Here is a 19,166-nt window from a genome sequence, read left to right as displayed (position 1 = left end):
TAGTGCTGTTCGTAAGAATAATATGAATGAATAAGTGTAATATTGCTTTCGCAGCACTATGGAAACGGAATTTCTTGTTATTTATTTATTTATTTCTGTTTTTTTCTTTTCGTTAGATATACACGTTTGTACGAATAATCGTTAAGTTGCATTTTCTTTGTTTTCTTCTCTTTATTTTTCTTTTATTTCATTTGATTTTATTTACAATGATTTCTTTTCTGCATATCGTACACAGATGAGATTTAAAATCGTAAGACGGGAAGTATTGTAGTGAGGGGAATCGAATAAACCACTTAAAAAATCAGTCTTCGCGCGCAAGCGATTCGAAGTTTTATGAAACTCGTTGCGTTGTTACTTGGTAGTAAATATGAACGATCGGATAACGATCGATTTTCTTTAACTATTATCGCGTTTCTTTCTATTTATTTAAAAAGTCTTCATCGTAAAGTTTACTCCTTTGTCGATCGATCGATCTTAGAAGATCTTCGAAGGATTGGAAGAAAAGCAAGTAAAAAGTTTCTGATTCCTTTTTGGCACAGTTAGTTTAACTAGGCAGCGTCCGAGTTGAAGGGTGTAAAAAAGAAAAAAGAAACGAAAGAAATAAAAAAAGAAAAGAAAAAAAAACAGGAAAAAGAAGAAGAACTTTTACGGAAATCGTAAGAATTTTTTAGTGGTGATAAACCGTTTATGGTTGATTTTCCCGTAAATGAGAAAGTTCGATGTCCGACTCGAATTTATTGGCAAGTTTTGAAAAACGAACTTTTTGCAATATTTCGAAAAGGAAACATATGTACTCGTCCGTTTTTCTGTTTATTTTTATAACGTGCCATGAAAAGAAAATGTCCATTTTCTACGCACCGATCAGAAGCAGACTCTTCCCGAGATTCGTTTTCCGAGCGGGCCGATATCCTCGACTACTCGACGTTTGGACGGTCGTCGTTATTTTGATAGCGAATAAGTTAGCCGAAGATACCTGTGTATGTCGAGATGCTTTTCATCTCAATATCGTGCTCGCGAGGTTCGTGTTTGCGAGACTCGTTCGGCTTATGCTACGAGTTTAAAGGTGTGGTACCGATGTTGCTGATAAAGCTGGGACACGGATTCTCTGCTCGATCGCCGCTTTGCAAGGAAAAGTGCCTGTAGGACATGTACTCTGGTGGGTTTGAGGCTATCGGTTGATCCCTCTTAATGGCAGCCCTTTGCTTCTTCATCTTCATGTAACCTAATACTGAGATTAACACTATAAAGACAACGAATCCCATGCAGCTACCGACTATCAAACCCAAGCGTCTCGTTAGAATGTGAGCGAGACCTCCTCTATCGTTCATGGTACCATCACCGACTATCGAATCCGGAGCATCCAACGTTCTAACCTCGGTACATCGACTTGTTGGTGAGTCGGACATAACCGGTAACGTTGATCCTTCGATTAAATCGTCATGAGAGGAATTCCACTGCCAGGCACCGATATCCTCTGGGATCGGTGTACCCCAACTACCGAGACCTAGTACGCAGATCAGGTATCGAGTGTCCGATGACAGTTTTGTCAGTTTCACCGAGCGTGCTTTTGGATCTAATAATTTACCACGTACCTGTAATCGAACGATTAATCTCCGATTCTATTACAGTTTTTCATTTGCACTTATAGAATATGTAAGTTTAGAAAGAAACTAACACTCACCTCGGCGACATTATCCAATGCATGATAGGCCACTTGGTAACCATGAAGTCCCGAATGATTCCTGCTTTGCCATGATACCAACACCGAGAAAGGCTGTATATCCTGGATTGCGAGTTTGAGGACAAGAGGAGCGGAACAAAAGGCATGAGGGTCGAGATCAAGAAAGACAAGTCCACGAAGCTCCGGTGGCTGTTCGCATTTCAGTAAACCACCCTCGACGTCACCCATTCCGACGCCGTTTCTTCCACGGCCGCGACCACGACCTACTCCACCGACCAACTTCTGATGATCTCTCAACCATTCCCACAACTCCTGTGACTCGCAGCCACAATGTAAGGGATTTTCTGTGAAAGTTAGACCCAATGAGATTTATCATCTTATTTCAATCGATACTTGGATTGATAGCGAAGAGGTAAAAATCGGGATGATTCGTAAAGAAAGTAGGCGTCAGGTATTTGGAGATTTCGTGGAAGAGATTAGAGGAAACGTCTGTTGGGTCTTCAAGCTCGACGGGAGATTAGCCGGTAAACTTTGATAAGAGGATGGGGTAGGACAGTAAAGCCGGGATTGTTTGATTGTCGTAATACTGGGTATCGATTCGAGACGACGGTACGTGACCGGCGATATGATTGGATTGCGAATACAACTGGCAGCAACTTCGGTTGGATCGATAGTCGATTCATACATATAAATGTTCTGGATACTGCGTTTAGAGATTCGCATGAATATTTTATTCAGAAACCAAGAAATCAAGAAAAGTCAGGAACGTTTTAGGTGAGAATACTTATCGTTATAGCAATTATCGTTATAGCTAATGTTGCAATTGGTTAATCAAGTTCTTATTCATAAACGATAAGAATTCTCGTTGTTACTTACAGTGGCCGTAGAGAGTATTCTTACATTAATCAATTTCAAACAAGACTTCATGAAATTGTAATTTATTAATTCATTTTTTATAAATAATGAGTATATGCATATTTTTGGAAATTTTCTAGAATATAGATATAATATAAATAAAAAAATCAGTTATATAATTTAGGAAATTAACAAAAAAAAAAAACAAAAGATTAACAGAAATATTCAGGCAGATACAATAAATATTTATACAGATCAATAAAATTTTAAAAATTCATAAAATTTTATTAATTTGACAATAAAAACTAAAGTAAACAGTTAATTAATACTTTGTACCGTTTTGTCTTCATAATTATTGTAATTATTCTAGATATTGAATTATTTGTTTATAAAAAATTAGTTAATAAATTACAATATCACGAAATTTTGTTTGAAATTGATTGGTTTACTTGATACTTGTTAAATGTCAATAATCTTCGTGGTAAATGTAATCATGGAGAGTCTAATATTTGAAGATAACACCGAGGAGAGAGAGGAATAGGATTGTGTACATGTTAATTTATAAGACCTCAAGTTACCTTCGGCTCGAAGACTTCGTATTTGTGTCTCGAGAGGTCGGAAAGCGTTCAGTGGAAGGTTCTCCAAGTAATTTCTACTTAGATCGAGAAGCCGTAGTTTCTTCAAAGGCTTAAATGCTTCGCTGGAGATCGCGTTTATCCAGTTACCATAGAGATGCAGCTCGACCAGACTAATTAAATTCTTGAACGTCACTTTGCCAACGATACCGATCTGGTTGTAGGATAGGTCCAGTACCTGAAGAGACTTAAGATCCTTTGGAAATTCCTCGAGTTCCTTTAATCGATTGTGCGTGAGATTCAGTACTCGCAGATGCTCCATACCTTGGAGCCTCTCTTTCGGTAAAATCTCTAGGCTGTTCATACCTAGATGGAGGGTCAATAGATTTGGTAAGCTACGAAATGCTCCTGGAGATACTCTTAGGATGCAATTTTGACCTAGAAAGAGGTGTTGAAGAGCCGGAAAAGCTTCGAAATCTTGTGACGTGACGATGCTCAGATTGGTACCAGATATGTGTATCTCCTGTAGGATTGGATACATAGCCTCCGAGGGTAAATCATGAATTCTATTGAGCGGATTTCTTGTTAGATTCAGCCAGGCGAGACCGGGGAGATTTTGTCCGGATAGAGCTACCGCTGGTATTTGTCGGAATTTATTTTCTGATAGGTTGACGCGTCGTAACATCGACGAATGTGCAAAAAAGTTAGCAGGTAAAGCGTTCAAGTAATTGTGGCTGAGATCCACGGAGAGCAAATGGGATAGATTGGCTATGGCAAAACCAGACATTGTGTCTATCCGATTGTGGCTCAAATCCAATTCTCTCAAATACTTTAAACTAACAAAACTGGCCACGTCCACATTAACTATCTCATTGTTGGATAATGTGAGTATTTCGAGGTTGAGGGCGTTTGCCAATGCGGAATAGGGAATGTCCAGAAATCGGTTGCGATCTAAACGAATCTCACGAAGTGATAACAATCTGTCGAAGATGCCAGGTGGTAGAACTCTGAGAAGATTCCGATTGAGATGCAGCCGTGCCAAATTTCTATTAAAAAGGAAAATCGTCTCGGGTAATTTCGATATTTTTGCATCGTCGATGATGAGCTCCTGAAGGGAAGGCAGGCCGTTTAGACTGCGTTCCATGATGTGACTGAAATTATTTCCGGAGGCGAGCAATGTTCGAAGTCCTGGCACATGGAGACGAATAAGAGCGCCGGCGTTTATCAAATTATCTTCTAAATTGAGGTAAGACAAATTTAGGAGGCCACCGAAGACACCATTTTCTAAGCTCGTTATAGAGCAATTCTTCAAATTGAGCGTTTCTATTGGTAGATCCTCTTGAAACATTGTTTCTTGTAGTACAGCAAGATGATTATTCGCTAAATCCAACACTCGTAATTTTTTTAGAGCCGTCAGAGCGTAAGGATCCAATCTGCGAAGTCCATTGTCCTGGAGATACAATTCCTCGAGTTTGTGAAGTTCAGAAAAGGTGCGTGCAGTTACATGACCGAGCTTATTCATGCTTAGCTCAAGAAATTTCAGTGCTTGCATCGGTTGAAATGCGGAATCCTCGATCTTAGATATGGAGTTATTTGTTAAGTACAGTCGTTCAACCAAGAGCAAGTCTCGGAAGAGAGGAGCTTGCAAGTGTGTTAATTTATTATGGCCGAGCCACATAATTCTAACGGAAGCTTGTCCGCGTAAAGAATCGTTATGCAAGACGGCCAGAGCATTGCTGTCCAATTGAATCGACACCAGAGAACTTCCACCGGATGAAGATTCGGAAGTAGATAGCTGAAAGACGTCGCCGAGCATCGTCAGCTGATTTCCTTGCAAGTTAACGTGTTGAAGACTATTCAGTGTTCTTAGCGCGCCAGTCTCCATATCAGTGATCGCATTATTCTGGAGATGAAGCTCGAGCAAAGCGGGTAACGGTGAAAATACTCCTCTTTTTACTTCGGTTATTTGATTGTCCTGCAGTCTTAATTCTCTTAATTGATGCAACTTAACAAAAGTGCCCGGTTGAAGTTCTCGAATTTTGTTGCCGTCCAAAGACAACGACGAAAGATTTTCACAATGATCGAGAAAATCTCGTGGTACCTTTTCGATGTAGTTGTTGCTTAGATGTAATTGTGCCAGTTGAGTCAGACTGGCTAAACCTTTCGCGTCAATTCTTCTGATAGCATTTTGTTGAAGATAAACCACAGCGAGACTGACACTACCGGCGAACGCATCTCCCGGAATTTCGAGAATATTGTTTTCCGCGAGATAAAGTTCTCTCAATTCTGGTAGTCTCGCGAATACCCCACCTATATAATGGATATGATTGTGGCTGAGATCGATCGTTCGGAGTCTCTCGTTGCTTCTAAAAGTAGTCACGTCGAGAAGGACTATTTTATTGTGACTTAGGTCTATCGATTCCAAGTCTTTCAACGATATAAAAGCATCTTTATGAATTGTTTCAATGGAATTGTAGTAAAGGGAAAGAGTATGTAATATGGGACAAGGTCTGAAACAATTCTCTGACAATTTTTCAAAATTATTGCTACTTAGATCGAGAATCAGTAAGGAACCGAGGAGACTGTAACCATCGTCCGGTAATTCAGAGATTTCGTTATAGGAAAGTCGAAGAGAGGCCAAACTTTCGAGTCTCCTAAGTGGTGCCATCGGAAATAACTTGAGCTTATTCTCGGCTAGGTCCAAATCGCTTAGACTATCCTCCAGTCCAGCGAACGCGTATTCCGATATCTTCAAGATTTGATTGCTCTTTAAACTCAATTTCAATAATTTCAGACCATAGAAACAGTACGAAGAAAGATCTTGAATCAAATTCGATTCAAGGTGAAGGACATCGAGTTTTTTTAAATCGGACAACGCTTTCTGTGGCACGTGTGTCAAACGTCCGGACAAGAGAGCTAAGGATTCTAAGCTTTTCCTCAGATTAGAAAAGGCGTCCTCGTTGATCTCTTTCAGCGACGAATGCGATATTTGCAGATGTCTTATTTGTGTTTCCGCCGGGAAGCTGCCTTCTTTCAGTACCTCGATGCTTTTATCCAGTTCGTAGACGCTCAACGACTGTATTATCGTATCTGTTCCTGAAAAGATTCGAAAGTTAGTTGTTCTTTTTTCTTTTTTCAATTTTATCTTTAATGGGAATAGATTTTTAAGATTATCCGATGTCGATACAACATCATTAGATATATTTGAGTGTCGAATATTTTATCAAACTGCGACGAGAAACATTGATCACGTGATCACGTTTCATCGCTATTATATAAGATTTAATAAAATTTGTATTAATTTTTTCAATATTTCTCTAGACTTTCCGCACACGTTTTTTTTTATAATTAAATTACGCTCTTACCACTCGCCATTAGAACAGCTTGTAAAGTACTCCGTAGGGTCTCCTCCGTGGCGCCAGAACATTCGAGGAAGAGTCCATCCTGGAAATTATAGCAAGGACAGCCTGGAATGGATTCCGTTGGCGGACATTCAGATGTTTGTCCTATGGCTCTTAAAACGCTGAGATTTTGTATCAGCAGAGCCTGAATTATAACAGTCAGACTTCGCCGACTCCCAGCACTTCGTTTCCGTCTTTGCGGATCTCGCATCATCGTATCGTCATATCCGTGATTACAGTTTTCTTTACTCTCTCGTATTTACGAGCTTCATCTGGAAAACAGAATTAATTGTACCGTGTAATTGTAATTCTTTTGAATATATTATCGTAGATAAAATAGTCATTAATAAAATTTAACTTAATATTTATCAACCATTTAAGTACATAGTAAAAGTATTAAATTATATATATATATATATATATATATCGTATACATTTTTAATAAATAAATTAATTTATTAACAGTTTATGTATGACAACCGTATAAAATTATACGAATATATCTAATCAAGTGTAGTTCTCGTTTGACTGAAACGTTTAGCATGCAAATTTTATTTGAAGCTTATCGTAGTTAGAGTTATACGGAGAGTTTCGTTGGATTGTAAAGATCACTAAAGATAAAGAGAGAAAGAGATAGACAGAGATATATCGTTCGTTATAATTAACCGAGTAAATAAGATGGCCGAAGGGAGAATCTTGAGCGTGCATTTCCATTATATACTCGGGAGAGAAGATATACATACGCATCGTTTATTTAATCTCACAGGGAAACACCCTACAGGGGAGGACGTTCGTTGAATAGTCACCCGCGGCGACATTGCTGTCGTTGTAGACATTAACTGTTCCCCGTCTGCGTAACGTCCGGTTTTGATGCAACGGAAACGTATAGCGTAACCCTCCCTTTCCGTCCTTTCTCTCTCTCTCTCTCTCTCTCTCTCTCTCTTTCTCTCTCTCTCTCTCTCTCTCTCTCTCTCTCTCTCTCTCTCTCTCTACCTATCTCTATCTATATTTTTCTCAGTCAGCAACCAAGCGACGAGTTCACTCCAGAGGCACATTAATTTAACTTTATTCTTGCCACTTCCGTACGTATGAATTCAGATATAATAAACGATTAGAGATACCTTTTCAGTAGCGAGAAATATTTTTCATAAAAATGTGTTTTATTTACTATATTACAATCATTTTAGTTGATATTAAATTTATAATCTCTTTATAGTCTTTTATTTGATCGTTTTTACAAGGTTTACATATTTAATAGAATCTTTTAATAACTGGAATTAAACAATTTCAACGTATGATCGTCTCTTATAATAGAAGAAATTTTGTTTTGAAGAAAGAAAACACTGACTGCCACGGAATTTACATATCAATTAAGTAAAATTAAATAAAATATAAATATTATCTAATTATATTTATGTTATATGTCGTATGCCGAAATGAATAGAAGAAACGAAAAGAATATTTTAAACAACGTAAATAATTAAATAACAATGTAAAGTAAAAGATGAATTATTTAACAATTAATAATTGTTATTAATAATTTTTGAAATAAAGTAATGATATAATTCCGTGACTCGTAAAATAAAACATAAAATTCCTGTTAAAGTATTGAAAATATTTCCTTTTATAGATGAACGCGAATAAGTTGAAGGAAAGGGCGAGGAAAATACACGGTTTGATAGTTTCGTTTGACCATCTATACTTTTCGATTCTACTTCTGAATCGCCGTAGTTCGAATTATGCATCGCATACAGGCAATTCAAGAAAGCTCTGAGAAAAGCTCTGGGAGACGATTTAAAGCTCGACACATGTGCAAATATAGTCAGTTTTCCCTCATGGCAGAATGTTTCGTACTCCTTGTATCAGCCTCACATTTTTCCTAGGAGAAGCACTTTTATGGGCTCAGCTCGTAAGGTATCGTACGTAATACTTGAATACTTTCTGCGAAACGCATAAGAAAGGCGTTAAGCTCATCTTTAGTGACGATATACATATATTTATGACATATATTATTGTGAATAAGCATGGAAAAGTTCGCAGGATGCTAAAAAAAAGTAGGCTGTTTCCAGAAGACTAGAATTCATTTACAAAATACGCCATGCAGTTACTTTTTTTGAAAGCCCGATTGAGAAAGACGTTTCATACGAACGCTCCAGACTGCATAGATTATCGAAAATCTGGACTTCTATATAGCTACAAAACTGTATATTGGGTATAGTCGTGGAAAGAGATAGCTTTTCTTGGAAATCCGATTAGCGTACATAAAGTAGATATTTTTTGCCCTACTAACACTATGACTTCATTCGTTTGTTGTCACCCGTCTGATCTAAGAAACTTGCTTTTTCCTGCAAAATAATTTCTTCTTTCTTTTCCATTTAAAATATCAAACATTCGAATTGAATATTTTCTCTTTAAAATCGACTTATTTTTACGGATTCTATAGAAATTATTACGATCTCTTAAATTAGCATTTAGTTAACTTGTTAATTCGTTATGAAGAGATTTAACTTTTTTCATTATTAAAGAATAATGAAAAAGTCATTTGTTTCTCATTGTTATTAAGTATTCTACCTTTCGTTTGTTTTATTTAAAATTCATTAATTTATTCAGAACTATTTGATTTTTAATCTATCTTGTTACACTTTTCAATTTTAAGCAATATAAAAATTTCAATTTTAAGCAGTCTAAGTTGTTAGTCAATAAAGAGAGATAAAGTATTTGACTTCACCGAAGTAAGCGTATGAGGAGGGTACGGAGAATCGATAAAACTTGATATTAATCTGTATTGTTTTGTTTCTACGAAGTGTTCTGGGCAATAACACGCCGAGGATCAGTTTCAAGAAGACGCAAACGAAATAAAGACAACTTTTGGATTTAATCCTTACAATTTCGTTTTTATCCTTCTTTTTTCTCAGAGTAAATATATTTATTTTATCTTTATTTATTTATTTCATAAAATACATCTGTCGCATGTTAATACATTAATACAGGTTTCGTCGGTAAACTACATACATATGTAGTTTATTTAACAAGCAATGGATCTATTGTATGCGTGAGGGAATAATGAAAATTTGTTTGTCTCATTAATAAAATTTGTCGAAATAATAGAATTAATTTACGTATATGATGAAAGAAAAACACGGTGGACAGGTTTGATATCCTCACATTTCTCATCGAAAGGCGTTCTCACCATTCATTCGTGGATATTCGCCGCCCATATAAATTCTCGGAATCGCGATTCCTCCAAGTGAATATCCTCGCAACGAGAGATCGTAGAAAGTTGCAAGAGAGGAAAACCATTTTAAAGGCTACTTCTTTCTTCGTATGGAGTTTCAACTCGCGGTCACCTTTCGTTGAAAACTTCGCTATTTTGAATTCAGTTTGCAGAATGTTTTATGGGTAGTGGTATCGGTTTATAGCGGTCTCGCTCGATTTAATTCACTTTAAGTCGCAAAAAAGAAGGAGAGAGAAAACGGAAGAGAGAAAGAGAGAGAGTATGCAAATTTTTTTATCGATTTAAAGGAGGGTATTTACGAACCTTTTCCTAATTTGACAACGGAGTATTAATAAATTTCGAGTAGTGAAAACTTTTTCGAAGAATCATAAAACTTTTTCTTACTATGATGATATCATTCGAATGACGTACTCACTATCAAGTTCTATTCTTTCCCCATCGTTTTATGACGAATGACATAAAATAACATGAACTTTTACCCTTTACGTGAAATCTACGAATTCCTAAAGATACAGAAAGTAGATATATTTTATTTGATTCCGGTTATATAGTCTCGATGGTTCATTAAACTTTTTTATTACATGATCGTTACAGACTACATTTTCAAAGTCACTGTCCCATGATTCGCCATTTTTATTTTCTCCTCTCTTCCTCATTCTCTCTCTTTTTCTTTTTTGTTCATTATATACTCAACGTATTGATCCTTTTGTTTCAATTAATTTTCTTGTGTATATTCTTCTTTTCTTTTTTTTTTGTAATAAATTTTACCGCTTAATTCGCGTTTAATTTTATTTTTATACGTACTCATTTTTATCCATCACACAATAAATTTCATAATATTTTACTACGTAACTACTCTGAGAAAATTTCTTATTCAAAATGATTTTTATTAATGTTTTAAAATAAATTAATTCACGACGGATCTTTAACGAAAAGCAGTACGTATCGTGAGCTTTTTAACGAGGAATATTTACCGGAGAGAAAGAGAAAAAAACTCGACAAAAATTAGTTATTACTCGTGGGAATAGAAATATATCAGCATAGTGGGACGTTACGAGGCGAGAATTAAAATGCATCGAGAGAAAGAAGTGGTTAAGAATTCATCTTCCTTTTACTTTCTCTCTCTCTCTTTCTCTCTCTCTCTCTCTCTCTCTCTCTCTCTCTCTCCCCACGTGATAAGTGCACTTTACGAGGCAGACATCATTTTGATCTAAACGCGTGCATGGTAGTACGTTTCTCGAGAGCAACGACCGGCCGCGTAGACTTTCTTGCGCATACGTGCAAGCTCAGACTCTCTCACGCAATAGCTCGTGGTAATAAAGCGCGGAAACGTTTTGCTTCTACGTGAAACGATTTTAACGCTGTGGCGAGAAGAAACTGGTCTTGTACCTATATATGAAAACATATATATATATGTATATCTGTTCATTTGTAATATTCTATAGACATATACGTATTTATATATACGTATATATATCCTGAGAGTCCATTTGAATATTTAATATTATACGTATATATAAGAAAAACACACGTTTATATGTATATATGCAACTTTTTTGTATATATAATATTATGCATACATAAAAATAAAATACGTAATAATATAGATAATACTATAAAAATAGGAATTATTTAATAGTATTTTTGTCTACATCTCTTTCAATATATTTAATGGGTTTTAACTGGGTTATGATGTGAAATAAAATATATCATTAATGTTAAAAAAGTGCTTAATCAATAAAATATGTATTTATAATTTTATAAGCGTTTTTTTAAAAGACAGTGAACTGAGAAGATTTCTGAACTGAAATATAAATAGAAAATTAAAGAATAAGTATTTAAAATTTTGTAGTTTAAATAAAAACTTTCTTTCACTAAAAAAAATTTTCTATACTTGCAATCACAAGTTTGTCCCTTTCATAGGAAAATAATTAGAAAATCTGTACAATCAACATGAAAATAATTTTTATTTCTGTTATGTTAAAAGTAAATTAATTATTATTACTTATTAATTACTTATTATTAATTAATTATTATAACTTAACAAAATAACTACGAAATTGGGAATCGGCACAAATTTTTTTATATTTGGTTAGATTTAATATTTGATCGATAATTTGATCGAATAACGAATAATTTTACAAATTATTAAAAAATAAAAAAGTTCATAAGAAAAATATCATTGAAATGTCAAATTTATCGTAAAATAAAAAAAATATATACTCATCCTACATCAATTTAAAACAGAATGCTTTTGTTTCATTAAAAGAGAATTCATAAAAATGTTTGGCGGAGGATTATTACGACCAAACGTCAAATATCTCGAAGCACTCTATCGAATATAAACTTCAATAAACCTTTGTTAAAGAGAACTGACAATTCATTAGTGTGATGGAAAAAGTGGAAATCCACGTCGCCTATTTTGTGTGATAGCGTAAGATAATTCCTTTCAGAACCATGTATAAATGTATATGGCGAAAGTTATTTCTGAAGTTGGAAATATATATGTATGAAACTAAAAGAAATGGGTTGCTTTCAATAAATTAAGAAAACTAATTTTATTACGTTACAATTTGCTAAAAGTTGATTTTGCATATTTAATTAATATCTGTATTTTGTAAATTTTAATATAGAAATAAAAAAAAATGAATATTAAATAAATATTGTGTTTTCAAAATATACATTTTTTATTCCTTTATCAGGTATATTTATAGCACAGACTTTTTTAATAAATGTACTATATTGTGATGTAAATAACGGACTCAAACAGAAGACCAAAATAAGGCTGTTGAGTATACCGTTTATGTGATATAATATAAATGGATAATTCAGCTGAAGCTTCAGTATTCAGCCGAATTTAAAATAAAGGATTTGATATTCAGCTGAATCGCAAAATCAGTGATTCGGGATATTCCTAAATATCATTTTAGATAAATTTGACATAAAAAATTAAATACTAATATCAGTCATAATAAATTAATTTTTAATTTAAAATCTGAAAAAAAAAGATAAACAGATTGAAGCCTTCGAAAAATAATCAACATTAATCTCTGCTTAGTTTTTTCTTTAACGTCATTTTCTAATGGTTTTGACAGAAAAAAGCTAATTATAAATTGAATAACAGTAATATAGAATAATAACTGTCAAGAATCAATGCGAAATGCTCTTTAAATACAAAAATATATTTGTTTTAATATATATTTATCAATTTCTTAATTAAAATCTCGTTTAAATTATATAGAGATTTAAATAGTTGAGGAAAACTTGAAAGTTAGAATTATAAAGTTATCAAAAACAATAAAGTTTTAAGATAACACTTACCAGTTAAAAATTAATTGACTTGAAACATACTCAACAGATCATATATATTTTATCGAAATAAAATGAACAAAAATGGCGACGATTCGACGAACTTATGACGCGCACTAACTGCACTTTAAAGTCATTCATTTGCTTCAAGTGGCTATTTCGTTGAGAGCGTACATGGCATTATAATGCAAATATTTCTAATGTCAGAGAATTGAGAATTAAAACTTGGTACAAAGTTTAATGATGTTATCTATCAATAATACAAAATTTAATAAAATAAATGAAACTGTTGTTGATATTATGTTGATATTACTAATGTAAATTAGTTCATTTTTAAAACGTATTAATGATCATTTATATATAATTTATACGTAAAATTGTATATAATTCTAAAACTATTTTATAATAATTTGTTCTAATTTAAATTTTGGATTTGTGACACAGCAAAGAACTAAGAATTTTTTATAAGATAATTTTTGAAAATAAATACGTTATTTCTTGTCCATTTTTCATTATTTGCTTATATTTTCCTCTATTTTCCACTTACTTATTTTCCTTTGTATTGAAAATATAATTCAATTAAATGGTAATTAAAGTATAAAAAGTAAGAAGCAAATAATTCTTATTTTTGTAGAATCATCCATGTATAATATATATATATTAACACACTGTATATTTTAGTACATGTAATATTATATATTCATACACATAGGAAAAGAAAGAAATATGCAGATACGAATATAGTCATAAAAGAAAAATACATCCATCTTCTTGTAGAGCAATAAGAAATTTTCTCCGTATTCTTTGTACTGTTTGACTTGAAGCTTCTTCATCATAAACGGTTTTTGAACGGCGTCAGAGTAATGAGATTTTCTAGTCAGTCGAGAATCAGGTAGAATTCAGGTAGATTTAGGTAGTCGAGATTCCCATTAATAATCCATGCCTATATTCGAAATCATTGAAACGTGTCAAACTCGAGAAATAATAAAGAAATAATTATAAAGACGTGTCGTTATTCGATAAAATGCTGATTCGTAAGTTCACAATTTGCGTATTTACACTATTAAATCGGAACGATATCTACTTTTTAAAAGGATATAAATGATAGGCAAGTGATTAGTTAGAAACGATATTAGAAAATTATTTATTTGTGTCCTGATTAATACTGAAGCATATATATATATATATATATATATATATATATTTATATATCTTATATATATCTGATATATATATTGAAATCTTCATAAAACAAAGGGAAATTGCAAAAAATGCTCTCGTCTTATTTTTTTTCTTTTCTCATATGTGCCATTTTATATAATACTCATTGCATGATATATGGGCATATCTTAAAAGCTGGGTATTCGCTATACATCTATTCTTTATTTCTTTCTTTATCCGTCTCTCTTCCTCCCTCATGAATCCTGACTGCGCCATGAAAGATTACCCACCCTCCTTATCCACTACGTATCTTCTTAACGTCTTCGAGCTATCGCTTATGTGAACTGTCAAGGTCCTTTCTTTTATTCCCGACGAAACTTTGTACTCCGTGAAATATCGTAAGGATGGATCATCGCGGACAAATGATTCTTTCTCAGGATAACGAAGTACATCATTTATATATATAACTGAATAATTTCGTTTGGATTAATAACTTAAGTACCTAATAGCAGGCAACACATATTTACACGTTTGTATATCAATGTTGCCTATAGTAGGAGCTTCTAAAAAATTTCATACTAAAAGATCGAGTTCGCAAGTAATATTATCAAAAGAGTATGAAATGATGCATTTATTTATTTAAGCACCATATTTTAATGAAAACATTAATTATATTAATTCGAACAATCTGGAAGGTTCACGAAAATGATTACTTGTGAAGAATCGTTTAAGCTTTTCATCAAGAACACGCTCGAATCGTCGCTCTTGATAGTAAGACGAATCAACTTCGAGGAGATCTCTCTTTCTCTCTATTTCTGTTTCCTTCTTTCCATCTGGAATCCCCTGTTGCCGCAAAATCCAGTCGCTCGCGGGTTATTGGCTTTTTTCTCTCTCTCTCCCTCTCTTTTTGTCTCCGCATCGCCTTTTAAACGGTTTACCTTGTTCCTCATGGCAAAGAGAAAGAAGAAACTTCCAATTTCCGCAAAGCCTATCCCCTTTCTCAAACGTTTTCGCCTCCGGAGATCGTGAACGGAAGTGGCTCGAGAGAGGCTCCTCAGACCGAAGCTTCGAGTGAATCCATAGTGTCCCAGTTTGGATTACCGTCGACCCTACTTTTTCATCTTTTTGTCTTTACTACGGAGGCTTAAAAAAGATGGTATAGAGGGTAAGAGACCAGAGAGGAATCTGGCGAGAAAGAAAGTGTGATAGATAGTGATAGATGAAAAGACCGAAGAATACAATAAGAGGGAAAGAGAAAAAGAAAGAAAGGGACAGACGAATAGAGATAGAAATATAATCAAGAATATATTAAGAAAAAGGATAGAAAAAGGGAGAAAATAGAGAGTGAATCTTCGTCGATTTATTCCAAGTTTCTCATCAATCCAAGGAATCGATCTTCCTCAAATGCAATCCAATCAAACTTATTCCCAATTCGTTATCATCAAATATATAATTTATTCTTGGTGAAGGAAAGTTATCAACGAAATTAACCATTCCTCTGATCTCTGAGAAATATATAGAGATTAGATGGATCAAGTCGAGAATAATACGTTCTTCCTGGTGAGTTCCGATGACATACGAATATGAGAAACGGCGAGAGAGAGAAAGGAAGAGAGAGAGAGAGAGAGAGAGAGAGAGAGAGACTTGTCTTTTTGAATGTCTACCACTTGAATTAGCCTAGACAGTAATACATTTTGTGAATTCCTTCGGGTATGCGACATTCGTCTGAAATACCTCGATTTAAAGGGCGTTGTGACGAGTGCGAACGTGATTTGAATGTTTCCTTCCTACTCAATCTGAGTTGTGAGATAGAGCGAAGAAGGAAAGAAGAGGGAAGAACGGTAGAAACTTGCAGTTTTCAGTACATACGATTCTTCATGAATGTTTCTTTTACCAAAGCCAAGATTTTGCATCGTATAATCCGAAAATCCATGATAGATATTTCGCGTTGTAGCCTGGTTATAAATGTCGATAGAAATTAGTTAATTAGAGAGAAACACTCATGGGTTGAATGTAATATTAGCGATTTTCAATAGGAACAATGTGATATCGTTACGATCGGAATAATTTGTGCGCATTTGTTTCTATTTATTCATTTAATTTGACGATTTTCTCTTGGTCGTAATTTTCTCGTAAAATGGAAGGGAGCGAATGAGAGAAACAGAGAGGTAAAGAAAAAGCTGTAACTTCTCTCTCCGGAAGGCCAATTGTATGGCGAGAAAACAAATGAGAAGTATTTTGGTAGAAAAGCACTAGCGCTCGATCAACGAAAGTACTTTCTTTTTGGGGGCAACGAGGGCAACCTTTTTGCGTAGTGAAAAAGAAACGACGTTTCTGTTAAGTTTATGTATATACGTGCAGGTATATGTGTGCAAGGTCCCTATGTACGTGTACTGTTGGAAAACGAGAAGTCTCCGATTCTCAGATTCCAAGAGTATTGGCACATACGTAATCTCCTTTCAGCCTCGTTTTCCGGAAATCGCTGATCTTCCAACCGGTCATTCCTTCTGACATTGCTTTACCTAACTCAAGGACTCCTTCGAGTCCTTACGTGGAATAGTTTCGACCTGCTTCGACGTGATAGCTTCTCGAAAATTTACTGCTCCCGTTGTACGTGCAGTAACTTAGGCTAGGATCGCGAAGGCATGAAGGAAAGAAAGAGAGATGGTACCTTCTCTTGGCTACGGCCGATTTAAAGTTCGAATGGTTTTCGGCTGACCAATCCCGTTTACCGACGTCCATCTTCTTTTGAGATAAGATTATCTACGTAGATCTTTACCTTCTGCTTGGCTCACAGTATTTCGTGCAATGGACAAAATATCAAAAATTCCAAGTGTAAGATTTAAAAAATCTTAAATCGTGAAACATTAATAACTATATTAATATTACATATTATTTTTACTGAATATATTAAATTATTGTTAAAATTCAAGCGTAAAGTTTAATCCAAAAATCATTAAACAAGTGCTATAGGCATTTGTTTCTTTTATTTGATTTTAATATTGATGTATCCTTTAAAATCAATAAATAATTTTAATGAAATAATAACAATTTTTTAAATTCGGTATATAAAATTTTTATAAATTTTAAAGTGACTTTTGAAAAAAGTACTACCATATTATATATATTAGTTTTTGACACATTGAATTTATCGTCAAAATTATTATCCTAAATTTACTCAAAATAAACAAAATAACCTAAATCGTTATTTGTTATTGATATGTTCATTATTTTTAGTGGGTTTAATCATGACTACCTGTACAATAGACCGAGCCGAAGATTTTAGTGATATTTCGGTAAAAAATGAACTTTTTCGTATCAATATTGTGGGGGCAAGCCTCCATTTCATATAAGTAGGGATTCATGGAGAGGTTGACAGAAGGGCCTGGATAGCTTGATGGTTAAAGCACCCGCCTGGAAAATGGCAGATCCGGATTTGAGTCTCGGTCCAGACTTTATTACCCAACGAATCCTACAATGTCTATTAAATTTATATTGTTTCTTAAATATCCAATACAGAATAAAACTTGAATACAGTAATGAACGAAAAAAGCTATAAAGACATAAAAACTTATTTAATACTTGAGGAATTACATTATGTAAAATCATCAGACATAAATATAGACACATATTTTGAAGCTATTTTATAATTAATATGACAAATAATTGTAATTTTTTCTGTGATTTGCTAACTACGTAATATGTAATAGATTATAAAACAAAAATAAAAAGCTTTGTATGAATACAAAATTATGCTTTTTATCCCAAACGTTCATATATGCGAAAGACTCTGTGACTGATCGATAAACAGTAATGGAGAATATAAATTAATATTTTCAAAATACCATTCTTATATTTGTGTGAATATTAAATATATACGCGGATATGATAGTTTCATTTATATGAGAGCGATGATCGATTCGATACTTTACATTTCGAAGCGATGAGAGTGAGACCAAGCGAGATAGAGATAGAGAGAGAGAGAGAGAGAAAGAGAGAGAGAGAGAGAGAGAGAGAGAGAAAGGGAAAGAGGGAGAGCATTTTAGTGGACATCAGCAAAGTGAGTACTCTTGTTATACGCATCAACGTTAATAACGACACTCCACTCGTCGGCGTAGATCGGTGAAATATCAATTAGCCTTTTATACGTAAAAATGGATCGAGAATTATTTCGATGAAAGCACACTTTGGCGAGCATAACCGCGAGTGCCCATGTGAAACGAGCTTTAAAGCTCGCATTTCGTTTAGCAATCGAGAAAGTTTGACGGGCTACCGCACGCCCAGTAATTCCACTTCGATCGAAACACAGGTGATTTATAATTGCTCTCTCACCGTTCTCTCGTTGGATTCATTTTGTGGACGTGTTGTTACATAGCCGCCAACATAGGTACATATTTTATGGAGTAAACGAAAAAGTAAACTTCGTTTCTTTCCCCCCGTCGAAACATCCGTTTGACATTTTTCGATAAATTTAAATAAATCCAGATCGAGTTAAATTATCATGTTGCAATAAATTCTTCGAGATTTTATGGGGTATTGTAATGAGGTCGAACTATCTCTCACTTATTTTCTCTCGTTGAAAACGACTTCTACTTGCCAATTTTTCAGAGGAACGCGAGGAAGATGGCCGAATGTACCACGAGTTCCTGAATCGGTCACGACCCGATTCGGAGAGACGATTTCCTGTCCAGGATGTATCTAGATACGTTCGTGATCGGAAAATTTCTGTGACATTGGCAGATTCCCATTCAGTCGACCACATGCTTCGATTTTCTACCGTTGGCTCCTGTCTTACCGTTGAAACTCGTTCTTTCCTTGTCATTCATGGATAACCCGAAATTCAGTACCCTTTCTGGAGCTTTTCGATAGATCTCCAAATTGAGAATTCCTATCTGTGGAATCCGTGAAATATTTTTATAATTAAAATTACTAAAACGTTGAATATTTGA

General features: G+C 34.3%; 1 protein-coding gene across 19 annotated transcripts in view; it reads right to left on the bottom strand.

Annotated features, from left to right (window-relative positions):
* The window catches only part of LOC124422130 (chaoptin-like), a 67,674-nt gene that overhangs the window by 272 nt on the left and 48,236 nt on the right, over positions 1 to 19,166 (bottom strand). For 16 of the 19 annotated variants that reach the window (XM_046958188.1, XM_046958172.1, XM_046958208.1 and 13 more), the window contains 4 exons: positions 6,477 to 6,784; positions 3,115 to 6,207; positions 1,676 to 2,025; positions 1 to 1,592 (listed from right to left, as the gene is read on the bottom strand). The exon at positions 1 to 1,592 is cut by the window's left edge and continues 272 nt beyond it. In XM_046958188.1, the coding sequence (XP_046814144.1) occupies positions 1,050 to 1,592; positions 1,676 to 2,025; positions 3,115 to 6,207; positions 6,477 to 6,726 (4,236 nt within the window). In that variant the 5' untranslated portion in view covers positions 6,727 to 6,784 and the 3' untranslated portion in view covers positions 1 to 1,049. Of the gene's footprint in view, positions 1,593 to 1,675; positions 2,026 to 3,114; positions 6,208 to 6,476; positions 6,785 to 7,255; positions 7,363 to 19,166 lie in introns of all 19 variants that reach the window. The other 3 variants (XM_046958217.1, XM_046958316.1, XM_046958322.1) reach the window with 3 other exon arrangements.

Source organism: Vespa crabro, chromosome 1 (assembly GCF_910589235.1).
Source record: "Vespa crabro chromosome 1, iyVesCrab1.2, whole genome shotgun sequence".
Classification (NCBI taxonomy): Eukaryota; Metazoa; Arthropoda; class Insecta; order Hymenoptera; family Vespidae; genus Vespa; species Vespa crabro.
Note: the sequence above shows the minus strand (reverse complement) of the source record. Positions and strands in the feature narration are given on the sequence as shown.